This window comes from Argiope bruennichi, chromosome 5, assembly GCF_947563725.1.
Source record: "Argiope bruennichi chromosome 5, qqArgBrue1.1, whole genome shotgun sequence".
Classification (NCBI taxonomy): domain Eukaryota; kingdom Metazoa; phylum Arthropoda; class Arachnida; order Araneae; family Araneidae; genus Argiope; species Argiope bruennichi.
Genome location: NC_079155.1, coordinates 52,928,480 through 52,947,612, shown reverse-complemented (window position 1 = coordinate 52,947,612; position 19,133 = coordinate 52,928,480). Strand labels below are relative to the sequence as shown.

The following is a 19,133-nucleotide window of genomic DNA, read 5'->3' as shown; positions in this document are numbered from 1 at the left end:
CATGAAACCTTAACACTCTTACCGCGCACCTTAACACGCCGTGAAACCTTAACACGTGAGACCTTAAATCATGGCATGAAAAATTGAGCTATTTTTTTTTATTTGTTTATTATTATTCTTGTCAAAGAAGGAACTTTATTCATCGACTGGCTGGGCCAAAAAGAAATGGTACTTAAAAATACTGTTGAGATGTGAATACACCATAAAAAATAACAGCAAATACCAGCTTTCGAAAGAGATAGTCCTATTCTAAGACAACGTAGACATAATAAGGTCAAGAAAACTCTCGACCTCGCCGATTTCGATGTAAAATATCTTCCATACATATTCCATATTTCCCGATGAGAGTTTCATGCATTTTCCTTAACAAATTACAAAATCAACAGTTCACCAGCAACAAGAAGTACTGGTCGCCATGAAAAACTAGATCCATCAACAGTTAGTACATTGCTTATAACTGCATAGTTCTCGATTATTGCATGTCAGTGGCAATTATAAGTGGATGGCATACCAGACGTGAATAGCACTTAAAAATTCTGTTATTAAAATATACTATAGATATAACTGAAGTTACTTTTCACTTGGGTATCTATTATATAAAATCAGACAAAGTGGTCACCTCGATATATATATATATATATATATATATATATATATATATATATATATATATATATATATATATATATATATATATATATTCATTTTTGCCAATAAATTTTTCATGTCAGAGAATTAAAAATTTATTGGCGAGCGAAATTATAAGGCACTGGCGTACGATAGCTACGAAATATTAACTTTTAGCGTGAATTTATCATTTTTATTGAATCTATCGTGTGATACTTGGCGAGTTATTTGGCGATTAATCCCTGGAATGGGTTAATAATAGCCAAAAATCGAATTTGCGTTTTAAACACATTTTTTTCAACCGAATGAAACTAAAATTAGACACAAAACTGCACTTGTAGACATAAAATACTATATCAAATTTTATATCTTTAAGTTGATGCGTTTTATTTTTGAATTATTATTACATGTTTCTAAAAGTAACAGATCCACAGATAGTCAACTCGTAGTTGAATTTCGCTCAAAATTTGACGTGTCTACACTATAGACGCTAAATCCATGTACCGAATCTTATCTATCTAGCTCTCTTAGTTTTGTAGTTATCGTGTTAACTTATATTCTACAGTCGACTTCCTCTGAACATATTTTACTCAAAATTTGATTGAAATCTACACATTTGGACCAAATACAAAAACTTAAACTGTTCAAAGCTGAACTTGTTTTTGAGTTATCTTTGCTACTGAGAGACAGACATTTTCCAAAAATAAGTTGTTGTTTTGTTTTTTTTGTTGTTGTTGTTTTTTTTTGAAGTTTAATCAATCAAAAAGGCAATCATTATAAAATTCAATGAAAGATAAATATTTCCTGAATACCAGAAAGAAAAATTATCTTTAGCCTCAACAACCCTGAATTCTCGGTTCAAACTCAAAAGAAAAAAAAATTCTAAAATTATTTTTGAATCCCCGTCTCAGGATGATCCTTGAAAAAATCTTCAGGCCAGATCTCTTTCTTCATTTTTTCTTTCTTTATGGTTCCTTTTTTTCCATTTAAACTTAATATTTATTTCTAATTTGGGCTTTTTAAGTCCCTAAGTCTTAAACAAAAAGATTCGACAAAATCCCTAGTTCGAATTTTTTGACGATTACTATACTTTCTCTCTACTACGTATACAAAAAGTAAAAAGCGGATTTTTTTTTTTTTTTTTTTTTTTTTTTTTTTTTTTTTTTATGAATCTAGCTGGATATGTAGCAAAGCTTTGAGACGATAAAAGCTTTACGAACTACCTATTTCACAGATCTCGCCAGAAAGAGCTCATAACAGGTGAGAATGATTTACGGTTCTACTCGTAACGCATACGGAACCACTTTACCTCCCGCCGGAACAAAACCCGCAACGGCAGGTGCAACATTTCTCTTCATTTCCCCGCGGATTAGGCGCCTGCCTTAAAAGCGCCGTTTCGGTAGGTTTCCCTCTCGTTTCGAAAGACTGCACCAAAAATGAGTTCCGAACGAACGGGGGTTGGCCACTTTTGTAAATAGAATAGAAAATGTAACAACCGGTAAAATAAGTGAGACGCATTTCATAATTCTCTAAAACTGATCTTTCTAATCTTAAATCCAGGAAATTTTTAAGTATCTTTACTTAATATTATAAATTTATAAATATATTATACATATAATGTAAAATCACACAGATTTTTTAAGCAGTAGCGTGGCCGAAGAGTGAGAAGACTCTGAATTTTTTTTAAACTTCGTTTTTATTCCATCCCGGAAGGCATAATTTATGTACAAGCAAGACGCGACGAGATACGTCAATCTACTGCGCGACACAAGAGCAAAAGAGAACGAAATATTTTTCCTCGGTGATTTCCTCGATGAGATTCTGATAGAGATTTCTTTACACGTGTCGATTTACGAAAGGGAATTATAGGTATATTTTAAAAGAATTTACGTAGCTTGACAGATTTTTATCCCTCCACTTGGAGCATGTGCAAGTGCTGATTAAAGCAGTTTCACAGAGCTCCTGTAGTATGAATTAAATAAAAAAGATGGAATTGGATCAGGAAATAAGAGAATATTTCATTTGAAATATTGATTGATTCACGTAAAGAATTTAAATATTTACAACTATAATTTTTAATAGAAAAACAACAAAATAAAATCCGTTGCAACTTCCTAGCCAACTTCGGCTGCCTGCTCTTCGACAATCAAATAAACAGCATTTATTTAGTAATTAATGAGCAAATATAAATACTATTTCAAATTATATTTGCAGAATAAGTATAGAAACATGAATACGAAGAGGCGAAATGAAATCGCGATTCAAATTGGCAAAATCAATTCAGTTGTAAAAGCTCGGAGCTGTGTTAAGATCATATTTTGCGATATATGTCAAAAATGGTGAGTGGAAGAGGGCAAACGAAGTATTTTAAAATCACGAGTCCCCAAATGAAATAAAAATGGACGACATTCGTATAGTGATTGAGGCTGGAGAACTCTGACAAGATTTTCTCCTATGTAAAATGAACAATGAAATAACGTTTATGTGATTTCTCTTGAAAATTGCCAACCAACCATCAAGAAATAAAAACTGCCGAAAGACCAGAAGTTGGGTTTAAGGAAGCTTTTTTTTTTTTTTTTTTTTTTTTCCTTTTCCGCCCTAGTTATTTTAAATGAATTAAATTCGAATTCTCCTTTTTAATGTAATCTTTTCAATAAAAGGATGTGTTATATGGTATGACATTTATCTTTTCTATTATCAGTTATGTAAAACCAATTCTTTTATACTCAAACTTTTAAATTAAGCTGATGAGCTGTACAATCTACAATTAAAAAAACACGCGGTTAACCACTTAACTGTTTTATTTTCTTTACTATCTAACAAGATGACACCTTCTATTTTAGAAATATTTTCTTATTTTGATACAAATGGAAATATATTGAATATATACATAAATCAAGTATTCAAAGTGATTTTAATATTGAATTATAATCGTTATGAATGGTTTATTTTTGGATTACAACTATCAAAATTCGAAAAATCGATGCACGTATGGCACTCGGGCAAAACAGTTAAGTGGTTAAGGCTGAAAAAATACAACAACAAAAAATGACTAAACTATCGATTACTCGCGAAATGCGGTAAGCCGTAAAAGTTTTTTTTACCGCGGTGATAATCATCATGTAACGAAAACAATAATCAGGCGCGCAATAGAATCCAGTTCTTGCCTAAAGATCATTTCCTTGCTCGCATGAACTAGTTTTGATTGATTTGAAATTATTTTCAGGAAATACTACCTTTACCGAATAAATGTAATTTGAACTAGAATACAATGCAAAGTACAATGCTAATTACTAGGAATTATGTTTAATAGTCTTTCATTATTATCAAATCAATTCCAAAAACGATTATTCGGAGAAACAATTTGATAAAATAATGTCACATATTAGTAATATAAGATACATAACATAAAATAAATTATATGTAATAATAATAAATTATTATTAACAACAAATAATGTTAATGAAGGCCTTTCCTTAATCGAAACATTGCAAATATTAGGACTCAGATAGAAGAAAACGCATTATTTTACAGAAAGTACTGTAATATAGATCGGAGTAATGATTCTTCGCCTTTAGTCACCCTAATAGAAATCAACACAAAATAACTTTTTTTTTTAACTATTGGAAGCTTTTTCAATTTTAAGAAATGGAACCCAATGGAATCCAAGAATCGAAATAACAAAATTATGTACAAAGTGTACTTGTTGCATTTTCTCGAGCAAGACAATTTTTAATTGTTTCAATAGTGGTGTTTTGAAAACAATTATCAGGCAATTGAAAAGAGTTCAAGTAATCTAACTCACGAACATCTTAAGTAGAATTTTGAAATAATTTTAAAGTCGAAATAACATAAATAACGGAAAGAAAAGTCCTTGAAAAACATATGCTTTATAAATAGATTTCACAATTCGTAGGCATTTACTTTATTGACAAGAATTTCTTAGCTACGGTAGCCGAAATCATTTATACAACTGTTAATATTCATTCACATTATTATTTCGACACCAGAATTTTACCTTATCTTCACATTGTACTTCATATGTAGTTCAATCAGTTTGAACTGAAAATATGCGATTTCAAATCCGCGTTGGACGAAGTTCACCAACTTTCCAAGAAAAGTTAAACGCCATAGACCAGAATGTCAGCAATCTTTGCTTAAATGTTTGTGAGACATGCATATGTCCCAACTAATATTTGTACTAATATTTTTTAGTACTTGCTTATGTTCATAAAGCAAAAATTAAACGCCACTCCCCATAAAACCAGTAATCTTTGCTTGCCCTATTAAGTGGCAGTGGGATATGTGTTTATCCCACTTCAATATTTGATTATGGTTTGTTACAGCAAAAAAAAAATTTTAATGTATATTTGTTCCCAATTTCAAAATGACAGCAATATTGTAAATTAAGAAGAAAGAAAAAGTTTTCAAATCATTAATTTCGGAATCAATGTTTAATGCAAAGTATTAAGATGGCATAAATGTATTAAAAATAAAACACACCTGTAATTTTCTTATCAATCATATAAAAGGTAAGATCAAAATTACCCCTATATGTGTCTAATGCTATCGGCCTATAGATGGCAGTATGAAAATTTATTTAAAAAATGTCATTTTTTGGCATGTTTGACTATACTAGTTTTCATATAATTTGTAATTAGGGATTGCAATACCGGTATACCGAATACCGGTATTTTGAGCCATTTGTACAATTTCGTAATACCGGTATTCACAAGCTTAAATACCGGTTTTTCGGTATTTACTAGAAATTTTTAAAATTGTTTCCAATATATATTCCGGTATCGCGAACATAGCAATATAGTATACGCTTTTGTTTTTATGTCTCCCTAACGGGCGAAATTAATTAGCTAATTAATGGCTAAGTTAATTGCTTAAATTTAAAGTAGCGAAACATGGATTATCCATGAAAGAATATGTTGTATCCATAACGACTGATGGAGCAACAATTATTAAAAAAGTTGGAAAATGGATTGGTGCAAATCAGCAGTTGTGCTATGCACATGGAATTCAATTAGGAGTAATAGATGAATTATACCAAAAATATAAAGAACGAAAGAATCCAAATACTGTGGATATAGAAACTTCGGAACCCAACTTAGAAAAGAGTGAGAGTGATATTGACAATGAAGATAATGACAATGTAATTGTTGAAGAAGATATTGCTAATGAGGATGAAATATGAACCTATCAAGAATTGCTTCCTATAATTTATAAAGATAGAAAAAATGTTAAAATATTTAAACGTTCCCCTATAAAAAGGATATATTACTAAAATATATACTAACTGAAAATAAAACAGAATATATGTTAATATTAGATTCTAAAATAACAGTTTACTCCTAATGATGGAAAGATTTTTGAAACTGAGAAATCCAATCCAAAAAGCAATAATCGACTTAAACCGGTAAATTAATTTTTCAGATAGTGAATTCGACTTAATATCGAGAACTGTATCAGCTCTATTTCCAATAAAACTGACTATTGAGGCATTATGTAGGAGAGATTCTAATTTATTAACAGCTAATGCAACAATAAATTTCATGTTGCAGTCACTGAAAGAACAGCACACATCACTATTTAAAGAATTATATATTACATTGAAAAATCGCACAGAAGAAAGGCATACCGAAATAGAAAATGTCTTATGGTATTTAGATAATTCTAATGATTTTAAAAATGAAAATGAAAAGAAGAAAAGAAAATAACCAATTCAAAACTGATTAAGTTAGAGTAAAGTTTCTTAAAAAATTTTTCCCACAAACCTATCCACATTCAGAATTCGGTTCAACTGTCGAAGATTATGATGTCACTACTGTCGATAGTGAAAAGGAATTGTTTCTTGAACAAAAATTAGAATTAGTGATAAATGAAATTTCAACGAACCAAAATACAATACAGAAATCAGCTATATCCAAAACCATCCGACGGGAAATCGATTAATTTGAAGATGAGGGATTTAGAGGTAAGTAAGTACTTGGAAAAAGTATATCGCGCATTGCTAACAATACCACCTATTAACGTAGATGCCGAAAGAGCGTTTTCGACAGCTGGTAATTTTTACACAAAATTACTTTTCAGACTTAATGATAGTAGAATTGATGCATTATGTTTTTTAAGATTACATTTCAAAAATTTGTAATAGTACCACAGACTGAATAGTGATATTTACACTTTTTTGTGATTTAAATAAATAAGATGTTTCTATATTTTTTTGTGATTATATACTGTTATAATTTATAAGTTACAGATTATTTTTTGTGATATTTACACTCTCTAACAAAACTGGCAAACAAAAAAAAAAAAAAACCCCTGTGTTTTCTTCCTTTTTCTAAAATTTCTAATACCGGTATTAAAACCGGTATCCCGGTAATAAGATTTAAGAAATACCGAATACCGGTATTGAAATTTTCGTCCGGTATTGCAATCTCTACGTGTAATCAATAGCCCATTAAAATTAATACTTATAGAAACCATGCATATAAGTGTTAACACACATTTATTTTATTACGAACGTAATAAAATAAAGATACGAGTCAAAAAGAATTTTTTTTTTCAATTGTTTACATTAGTTATGGTTCATTTTCCCTCGTGTAGCCCTTTCTACAGATACAATGTATTCATTCCTTTTTTTTCTAAACAAAAAGCAACGTACTTAGATTAAAAAGATTTTTAAGAAAAATACTAAAATCACTAAGATTTTCAAAATTCTAAAACATATCAAATATTACTACCTAGAGGGTGCTTGACGTACATAAAATGAAGCAAATGTAGAACTACAATAAATAAGCAAAATTTTTAAACACAGCTATTAAGAAATCGATGAGCATACCATAGGTAAAATAAACGTTTTGCATTACAAACTTTTATTTAATTTGACAGGTTTCATGAAGAAAAGAATTTTCAGTTTGATCTTTCATTCACTTTCTGATATGCTTAAATTTTGAAATTTTTATGTTTAAGTATTTTGTACAACAAATATCGTCTTTATATTTTCTAACTTGATTTAAGCTAATCGATTCCTTAAACTAAATTTTGATTACTAAAACTAAATTTAAGAAAAAAATTTTTTTCAAGATTGCAATAGTAATAAATTATAAGGCAATACATAAAAATTAATTAAAAAATAAAATATTTTAAAAAAACGTGATTTCTAGATTCCACAGTATCTATAATAATGAATTATAAATTAAAGACTAAAAGCCGAAAATAATCAAAATATAGAGACTTTCAAACGAGCTTTGTTTCACTAAATTAATCCTTTAAAGGGTCATTTTTTTCTAGTCATATTATGTTAAAATATTTTTGGGCTTGAAATTAGAATAAGAAAAGGGATTCATTTAGCTTATTAGATAAATTTAATTTGATTAATTAATTAGGTTAATTAATAATTAAGTAATAAATCAAGACACATCATTTTGCGTAAGATAAAGAACTGAAGCCTTTAAGTTTCTGCCATTCTAAAAAAATTAGTCAGAACTGATGCCAACCTACATAAACTCATACTGAAGCAGTTGCATTACTCTTATCTTCTCTTTTGGATACTAGATAGCGATGCCTGATTAGGCCATTCCATATGTCATCCCACAGTGCATTGCGATTGTAATTAGAATGAGATGTGACGCTGAACTGTGAAGCCGCGCGCGTGAATGTTTTGTCTTTGTGTTTGTGCTTGTTTAGTGTGTGAATGTGATTATTAAAAGAAATGTTCCTAAAAACATTCGTCCTGTTGCGTCCTGCATGGATATTAATAATCTACATACCACCACAATAAAAAGATTGATAAATTTGGTGGGAAGCATACTTCCCACGGCCCTAGAAAGGATTAATTCGCACAAATTCGCAACAGAGCTTCTACTTTTTACTCATATTTACTCTTTAACAGATAGCTTCAGTTTTCGAAATACACAACCATTTTCAAAATAAAAAAAACTAATGTGATTTCACAAAAGTATATAAAATATATAGATAAACCCCTTAGCAATTATTAAATCAAATGAATCTTATAATTTCTAAATGTTCTAGAAAAATAATTGCAATCTTTAAAAAGGGCACTTTTATAAATTAAAGGAATGATACAAAGATAACTTCAAAGTTTGTCAAACCTAACTGACATTTCCATTTTTACAGCTATGCAAAATGAAGAATTTGCTTTGCATAAATGTGCATGCGTCACTGCCTCAGATGTACTTAAAGTACATTAAAATGAGTAAATTACACAGTACGAAAAGACCATAAAAGATGTTCAGCTGCTATACCCATCTCAAAAAATAAAACAGTGTTAAATTTTAATAAAATATTTTACGTCACAATGATTTTTATATTTTTATTATATTTCTCTCTACATCTAGATGGGGGGGGGGAATATCCATCAACTCGCCAAAGAACCAAAACCTCAGACTTCTAAAACACATTTGAAGAATCTCAGATAACCAATTATTCGCTCTTTTACAGGAAAGATCCGAGGACAAGCACTAACTACAAACAGTAATAGAGAAAAGTAAGTTTGGAAAAGTAATGAAGTTAATGGAGAAAATTCTCTTCGCTCCTTTGCCATAAACTTTTTCTCCCTGCAAAGGAAATGGAATGGACCCTGGCGTTATGCCAAGCAGAAGTCTAAAAAGAATTGTTTAATAGTATGTAGGAACAACAGACATACCTTTCTGGGCGGCGTCGGGGATTCGGAAGAAGAAATGAAACGCTCCTGGACAGCCCTCTCGACGATGTTTCGGGGGAATCCGTCCAGTTCTGGGATGTCCTTGTAACCGCTCACCTCAACTTCGTCTTCTTCTTTGTACCGGTACTTCGACTGGAAAGAAAAAGAAAAATATTAACTCAGTTTGTTTTTCATGTCTTTTAATATTACTCAGGTACGCACAAACCGAAATGTTAACCTAAAACTAAGCTATCCCTTATAAATAACGATAATAAAAAGAAAATATCAAAATATGAAAGTCCAGACAAGGTGTTCAATCAATGCCGCATACATTATTCAAGTTTAATTTCATTTAAGGCCCCATTTAAAGCAGTAAGACCAATATTTTGGCACGGATGTCGTAATTCTGAAGCATGATCAGTTGACAAAAGGATACCTAAAGGCCCGTTCCGACAACCCGTTGTCTTTAGGGATATAGTAGCAAATCAGCCATCTGACCCATTGTAGGATCACTCTCAGCAGTGGACGTCGATCGGGAGCTTCCAGCAAACTATCGGTACAATAAATACACATCAAAGAATCCTGGAAAACGACAACTGAAGGGAAAGAAGTCCACATATAGGGGGGGGGGGACTATCCGTAGAATTAGGATTTGAAGGCTGGGCCCTAGATTCCGAAGCCAAGATTCGGCCACAAGTCCAGAATTTAAAAAAAAAAAAAAAAAAAAAAACATATAAAGCAAGAATTTTCTCTCCGGTACACAAAATTTATCACACAATCCTACCTCCATAACGCAAGGATTTCGAGAAATATGAGAAAGAAAATGTATGTCATCACAATCTGGGGATGGTTTCAAGAGATTCATTTGTAATCAAAAGAATGGTGTTTTCATTAAACATTACAAGATGACGACTTCACATAGCGTGGACTGAATAAGTGCATCTTAAGTCATGCTCCCATATACCATGGAATTACTTGTGCACATACGGTCATCGGAATTCGACCATCCGGCCATTCGATACTCATTGATGTCCAAGCAATTATGAGGAGGGGGGGGGTCAGACATTATAATACTCATTATATAACTCATAAAGCCGAAATTCAATGTGTAAAATGAATCTTTGCCTTTCCACGATGGAAAGTATGAAATATTTATGGCATTATTTATTACAATAGCATAGTAGCTACAGCTCACGATCTAATAACGTAATGTTTTCGCCCGACAAAAAACAGGCCAGCACAAGTCACACTAGTCAATCTACGAGGCTCTATAACCAGACAGTTTTGTAGTTTCTCATATTTTTATAAAGTATATTTTCGATGCTCCATTTATATTTGCACTTCTTTCTCCAACATTCTCTTGTAAATTTTGTATCAAGTCAATGCATCGAGTTATCAAGTCATTTGTATCAAGTCAATTTGTCAATGTCAAATTTGTTTCAAGTATTTCTAGTAGAACTCATACTTTGTGCTGTTTAAGAAGTCTTGTCGGATTATATAACAAGCAGATAAATAATTGTTTCTCAATTTTTATCACAGATGGTACAATCAAGAATAAAATAAAGATTTAATTAAACAAACATATTTTTCTCATTTTCGTGCTACTTAAATGCAAACTGTATAAAATATTTAAGGAAATAAAACATTTGCAAAATTCACGGAAATCTCAAAATTAATGATAATCATAAACTTCAACATATAATTCAGTCAACACAAGCAATACATAGCTTCAAGAAAATACAAGACTTACAATTATTTATCTGAAACAGAGAAACGAAATTACAATTACAGATTTCAAATATAAAATTAAAAGTAATAATTCTCTTAATTCTAAATTTTATTTTATACAGTACAAGAATGCTCAATCAACATTTATTACTAAGAACAAACAAATTTATATATTAAATAATCTAAATATATCTTCTTCCACACACACTTTTCAAGCTCTCAAAATTATCTGAAATGTATTAATTCGAACTCTAAACATGATTTTCGCAATTGTCTTTGTCTTCATTTCGACTTCGCAAGAATTCATATTTCACAGAAAATATAAAAGTACTAAACTATTTGGCATACAATAAAAAAAGTGTTTTTAAAAATATCAGTGGAGAAGTGACTCTTACTGAAGACGGTCTTTAACTAATCAAATAAAGTCCATTCTTCACAAGTTCAAATAAACAATAATTCATTCTGTAAAAACTAAATTCAACCACCAAATATTCTTAACAATGAACAATGCTAAACTGAAGTCATAAAGAATACCATTATTAAACGGTTGCACAGACGATTCTCAGATTCTTTGGAACCACATAATTATTCCATTTCAGGTTCAAATGATTCATTTCCACTGCCTATTAAGCTTGTTTTGAAGAGACTTGCTTCCAGCAAATAATTAATTCCACGAAATTAAAATACGCGAAACCGTCGCCAAAGAAGCCAAGCTTTGTACGTTAAAATGATAAGATTTCCCTCCTTAGACTTTCAATGATATTAGTAGGCATAAAAGTATACAAAAACATTACGATACTTTGCTTTAGCATTTAGAACTCTTTGAATGATTAACCACAAGGGCACCAAGCTAATTTTCATACCATGAAGATATCTTTATCAACGGCGGATGATAGACGGAAGATACAAGCAGAATTGCGAAAGATATTTCTCAAAGATTAATTTAAGCAAATTAAATTCTTCTAATCGCTGCAAGATGAAATTCTTTTTGTTGCAAATGAAATTATTCACTAATAATTGTTAACTATTCTATTTAAGAATGTTAAACGAAAATTACTTTTAGCCGAGAACCGGTAGAGTGATTTTGCAGCATCTACATTTTTGTGAAATTAGAGTAGAATACAAATCTTCAAATCTCACCTAAAACGTTTCTCTTTTTTTCTGAAAATAATAATTTGCTTAAAAAAAAAAATAAAAAAAAATAAGCGAAATATATGGTATGACCAAGGGTTTCCATCCAGGGAAGACTGAAAAATTTACGAGTGTATTCTCTCCTCGACTTTCTAAAATATTTAGACAATATTACACTGTCTTTTCTTCATCAATGTTTGCAGTATTCTTTAAAATATTCTACATATACCAAATGTACCATAAAGGACATAGAGGTAAAGTATCGAAGGTCACAGCTAAGTCCGCAAAAGGGAGTGTCACTGCCATCACAGACATTAATGTATCACAAAACAATATGCTGCGTTTTATACATTGTAGTATAAAGGAAAAAAACGGGATATATATTTTGAACATCTTATTTTGATCAACTGAAATCACTTCTCAATACAGATTTTTTAAAAATTTGTTTACAACATACCAGATTTCGCTTATCAAAATCGTTACATTAGTGAGTCAGGAAATCAATGCGATTTGGTCCAAAATTTCATGTAAATCTAAAATTCTAATGATGAAACTTTATCCACTCTAATTCCCCTTTTTTTTAAAGTACAATATTTACATAAATATGAACAGACAAGCAGATTCCCTCTTCGTAGATTTCGTCCAAAATTTGATAAAAATCTACAAATTTAGTGTAAAAAACACATATCAAAGTTCATTTGTCCAGCACAACACGGTCTTGAATTAGCATCTTCACAGACACACACAATACCGAAAATATAGTTGTCCAATTTTGGGGAAGTCTAAACAGTGGAGATATTAAAAAGGCATTGTTTGACGATTCCAATAATTTATTTTTTAATCTGTAAACTTCATAAAGGATAAAGATATCCTTTTTTATTTTTTTTTAAACCAAAACTAAATTTTAAAAAGTGTAAAAAAATAATCCAAAACCAGTTAGTGGATTTGAAACACGATTAGGGTGCTTTTCAAAGTTCAGGCCACACCTAACTGCCAAGACAGAGTAATGTTTTCCTAGACAACCAGTAGATGTACCGTCACGTGTATGAGAAGAAAGACCGATGCCAACCATTGTAAACCCACTCGATGCTAAATAACCGCTGACAGCAATATGGGATGGCAAACAATAGCAAACAGACGGAAAAAATGAGACATCCGTCATTCTCTCACTCAACTCCGAAAGGTGAAGGAAAGAAGCAGAACTAACTAAACCGTTTCTTCCTCCTCAAACATCTGCGAAACTGATGGATTTTCTGCCTCCTGAGTTTGTTAAGCAAAAGGAAAGAGACAAAAAGGTACATAAGTAAGAAATAGGGTTTAAAAAAAAAAAAAAATTAAAGGAGTTTCGTGTTTCTAGTCAGATATCGTAAAATAATAATGTTTTAAGTTTGATTTGTCTGTCTTTATATTATATTGAAAAATTTTCTCCCAGTCATAATAATGCAAACGCGAAAGAAAAAAAAAACTGTATTTAATATCGATGCAAAGCGAATGTGTATAAATCGATTATTAAATGAAAGAAAAGTCTTGTAGAAAAGTCTACTTACAAATATTTTTTAATCAAAATGGGACAAAAAATGTACGGAAATAAAACTTACCTCATTGAAAAACTAATTAATAGAATCTCAGAGTGCTGTAAAGATTTTTTAACCTTAAGATATTTCGAAGTTATTGAGAAAAAAGCTAACATTTTCAATTAATTTTTAATTAAAATTTCGGAAAAAATTTATTGATGCTTTTTTCATGCTCAGTAGAGAATTACGCACAATGCAATTTACAGATAATATCAACTCATAAGGCATTATCATGTTAAAAAGAGACAAGAATAAGATCAAGAAATCCTGGATTCATGCCACATTTTATACCAAATCATTGGCACGAAATTACTTGATATCAATGAGAAATAACTGAAAAAGAAGAATTTTAAATGTATTGTGTCTTTTTCGTAATACTCCTTTCCTTAGACTCATTGCTGAAAAGGGAGATTTATGGATATTCTAAGTGGTTGACAGATCAATGACTCTTGCTCTTGGCGATCATTTCTTAACGAATTTGGGATAAATATGAAGTTTCTGGGAAATAAGGAATTTTGATTCTATCTCCATTAGGATCTGAAATCTGGAGAATATTCTGGAAAATTCCATACCCTGATAAGAGACTATACAAGGTGAAGCGCTCACATTAGAAATTAATCCTCTTTTTAGAATGCCATTTGTTATTTTGGAATACTGTATCCTTTAAGTGCTACTATTGTTTTTTATTTAATAACATGCCGTTTGCTTGTATTATTAGCGTCTACAAATGCCGTTCCTTGCTTAAACTTCGACTGTGTTTCTTTTTACTTGCGCTCTATATATTTCTTGGAATAAAGTTTACTTTCCTGTTACCTAAGTCTTGGACTTCTTTCACTGTACAAAAGAGAATAGTCAATTTTACTATCCCATAATTTGTCATTTAAGTCTCAGACCCCAACCAGAGGGACACCTCAGAAATGATGAGAAGCTTTCGGTATGGTGGTTGGTTTTCACCATCCTGGTGGGTACAGAAAAAATGGAGGTTGGCTACCTCCCATTGATGAGAGGACGTACTTCATTCGGGAAGGGTTGGCCGGTGATGGTCCTTAGGACTCAACCATAGTTCCTGCCAGTATCGCTACCGCGGCGGTACGATCACTCAAGTTTTTTTCGTGTGCCTCAGGTAAGGTGGGAGTAGAACATTTATGATGATTTACTTTCTCATAAACAAAACATACAAATAAAAAGTACTGTAATCGTCAAGAAAATACAAACTCGAGATTCTGAAAAACTCTCCACTTAGAGTTCTCGCATCCGAAAAATATATTTTTGGAATTATGTCTCTTTGTGAATATGAAATATTGTTCAACAATAAAAACACGTAAACAATCAGCTGTCAAATGGTTTCTTTTAATAGAGTTGCCAATACTTTACTGCACGAATGGCTGTAAATTCAAATCTTGCATTAATTTTGGGACATCCTTTACATTCATACAAATATTTTGCTTCAAATTAAAATAAAGTCGCCAGAAACAACAAAAAACAACGCATCGAAAACACACATTCAATTTAACAAATTTCTTGCTTTGCTTGCAGAAAACTGCTGCTTTTGAAACAATAAATTTCCCCTACAAAAAACCCAGCGAATTCAGTTTTGCTTTAATCACGCCCATGTAATGTTATCCGCTTTTTTTTTTTTTCGCTTGTTACATAGTAGGAAATTAATAACCACGCTCTACAAATAAGAAATTACTCTCCTCGCCAGATAAGAAAAGAAAAAAATGAATGAGAAGAATTTTTGAAGCGAGAAAAACATGTGGAGCTTTTCACGCACGAGAACGAGATAGCAGACACAATGAACTGCAAAGAATGTTTACACCGACGCCACTTCCGGATGGTTGCAAGCATGCAAAGAGAAGGAATGAAAAACAAAACTTTTTCAGATGCCGATAACAGAGAGAAAATAAAATAAAAAAAAGTTTCTGTTTTTAGTTATTATTTTTTTTTTTTTTTCATTATTACCAATTTAACCCTACTCATCCTTTTACAAAAAGCGAAATAAAGTTGTAATCAGGTTTTTTTTCGTAAACAGTCTGCAGATAACGAAGCCGTGAAAAGAGCAAAAGATAAGAGAAGCTAAAGAAACTAAGTATCTCCATAAAAACTACAAAGTAAGAGGAAGGGAGAGGGTTAAATTAAAACGCCAAGCTTGAGAATCGATTTTAAAAAAATCAAGCTGTTAACTAAGCCCGTTAATCAGCACCAAAGTCCTCCTTTTCTCCAAAAAACTGCGCACTTTTAATGAGATCTGTAGCTCTTAATAAGCGATTTTGTCGGAAATAAATTGAAATAAAAATAATTATGATGCTAATTAGGTTAATTAGAATATGTATTTTGATTGCATCTGGGTATACTGTCTTCTTTTAACAGTCAGCTTAAAGCAGTAAAATTTCCAACGACGTATTTAAAGTGACTGATTCATACTTTCCACTCATGCCTCAAAAGCAAGATTATCCCATTCCTTAATTCAAAATACCAGAAATTTCCATTAAAGAACTGATCAGCAGTGAGTGAATTTTTAAAAAATAAAATGGTTAGATCGCAACTTTTCTTGGTTAATAATTTAAGTAGTTTATAAATTCAATCAGTAATTAAAAATAGCTGAATGTCTTTTTTTTTTTTTTTTTTTTTTTTGTTAATCTTACAAGAAGTATAAAAAAAGAAGTCATTTTAATCATCAAAATCACGTCGTTAAATCACATCGACTTCGTGATTTTGATGCATCTTCCTGTTTCAGATTTCTTTGAATTCGAAACAAAGTTTTCGAAATTATGTCAATCTGTCGATACTGCGCAGTTCCTCGATGGCAAGAATTCGAAAAACATAACTGTTACTCCTATGCACAGGAACAGTAATAAACACAGAAAAGAAGTAGAAATTTAGTATGTAGTTTTGACATCTATACTTATATGAAGCTCAGTGTGTGTGTGTGTGTGTGTGTGTGTGTGTGTGTGTGTGTGTTGGCGCTCTACAGAAAAGACCATCTGATCTACAGCTACCAAATTTGGTACATGTATATCTTGGAGGTCGGGAATGTGCACCTGGGGTCTCTTTTTTTATAATTTTTAATTAGAATTTTAATTATTAATTAAAAACTAACTTTCCCGCCAAAAAATCATTTCATTTTTTCCCCACCGCCAAATGAGTAGGGCTTCAATTTTTTTTCCCCAACAGTAATGAGGCTAGGGTAAACATTTTTCGGCCGATTATTTCAAACGATTCTGTTTATTTTCTTAATGTTTGATGCATTTAAAATGAAACATTGTTAATTAATCGATCTTTCAGATTCATTCTGAAGTACTTTTGAATTAAAATAAAACAGAATAAAGGAAATTAAAAATGTCTAATCTGCATAGCATTACCCCAACTGCATAGAAAAATTCACGCATTTGCGTTACCGTAAGTTGCGTTGAAAATTCACGCATGCTCATTGTGTTCTGATTGTTGACAAATATTATCAACGGATGGGGAGTTGATTTAAATTATTTTTATTTTAGTTGAATGCTTTTGTAATTAAATTGTATTTATATTAGTTATATATTTTTTGTATATGCTTATACTTTTAAGTATATCGCCTTTTAAGTAGTTTTTTTTAAACCTTTTTTAAACCGATTATTTTAAACGGTTCGCTTTATTTTCTGAGTGTTTGATGTATTTAAAATTAAACACTGTTAATTAATAAATCTGGTCATGGTCTGAATCTGAGAAAATTTTGTTGACAAATTCTTGAAATATTACATATATTAAGAAAGATATTCTTTAGTGCCCATAAAGTTTAAACGCTCAGTGACTCTGTTTTCAGTAATCATATTACAAAAAAATACTTTGTTTCAGTAAAAAATATTATTAGATTAATTGCAGATTAATCCTTTCCACTTTAATTTAAAGTATAAATTCTAAAGGAGCTAACAGAAAATTAGAGAGATACATATTACGTTATGACTAAAGGTCTTTATAATATTATGAGTGAATTATATGACTATCAAAATTTGAAGTTTTAAAATATTTTGATGAAGAAATATTAAAGTAGGAATTGCATAAGATATTTAATTATTAAAATTTTAACATAACATTAAGAGTGGTGAACCGGCTGGTCGCCAAAGGCGGCTAGTTATATTTATAAATCAGTAATAAAGTGAAGCAAATCTACAAACGGATTATAAATATCAGTATGTATTAAAATGACTTCAACTTTCAATAAATCACTACACACATGAAATTTGGAATGTGACTTTTCTAACCAAATTGTAGATTGTAATAACTTTTGTAAATCAATCGATCAAAGGTGAGAGACAATGTTCCAAAATGCATCCATGAACTGCAGATAAATAAATAAAAAAATTATTTTAATTGTCAAAAAAAAAGATTTTTTTTTTTTTTTTTTTTTTTTTTTTTGAAATTTTTAGAAATATTTATACTGCCAAAAATATTCACAAAATAATACAGCAAAGAAAAATTATGCAAAACAATAGGTCAAAATGCGAAAAAAGTCGTATATTATCTCTTGAGTTATTATTGAAGCTTTAAATTTCATCATAAGATTTAAATTTCATCATGAGACATAGATAATAAATAAGGAGGACAAATTTTCGCAGTTGAATCGCTACAAAAAACATAAAATTTAATAGATTTCTCAATTTGATACAAATTGTAAAAATTATTAATTTTAAAATTTTGTTACAATAAAAAAGGGCGACATTTTCAGAAAATATACAAAGGAAATGAAATGGGGAAAAAAAGAAAAAAAAAAACTCTTAATTTTAGTTTTATTTTTGGAAAATTGACAATGATTTTCCTCTAGTCTCTAGTAGAGTTGTATAAAAGACATGCGAATATTAATCTTTATACATAGTGTAATGCCTATAACCTCCACGTAGCTGTTCCAATCCCACGACTGAAAGGAAGTGAAGAGATGAAAGAGAGGAACAGTTGCGCGGGAGTTTGTGGGTGATACCGGAAGGAGAGCGGGTGTCGCCTGCCCTGACACAAATGATGACACTTTTCTTGGAATACCAGTTTATTATATCTTATGGATTAAAAAATCGATAACTATTTACATGTATATAATTAAATTCCGATATAAATTTAAGCTCATTTCTAGAAGATCCCAACGGAGTTCCTACCAACACACTTACCGCTATTATTATTTTATAGCCACACACTATCGCACAACTCTCTCTCTCTTCACTTCATCTCCTTTCGCCGTAAGGCTGAAACAGCTATGTGAAGTTGACACATAAAAACCACCTTTCATTTTTTTTTCAGTAAAGTAAATAAGCATTAAAAGCAAGGGGAATTCATAAATTACTTTACAGGCAAATACAATTTTATAATTCCCCGAACTACAGAAGGGTTAGATTTATTTCAAATTCGATTTCGGTATTTATAATATAATGTCT

At 30.8% G+C, this 19,133-nt stretch overlaps 1 protein-coding gene across 3 annotated transcripts in view; it reads right to left on the bottom strand.

The window, feature by feature from the left end:
• LOC129968742 (disks large 1 tumor suppressor protein-like) overlaps positions 1-19,133 on the bottom strand; it is a 294,351-nt gene that overhangs the window by 222,631 nt on the left and 52,587 nt on the right. For 2 of the 3 annotated variants that reach the window (XM_056082941.1, XM_056082944.1), the window contains exon 4: positions 9,305-9,454. In XM_056082941.1, the coding sequence (XP_055938916.1) occupies positions 9,305-9,454 (150 nt within the window). The remainder of the gene's footprint in view (positions 1-9,304; positions 9,455-19,133) is intronic. The other variant, XM_056082943.1, reaches the window with a different exon arrangement.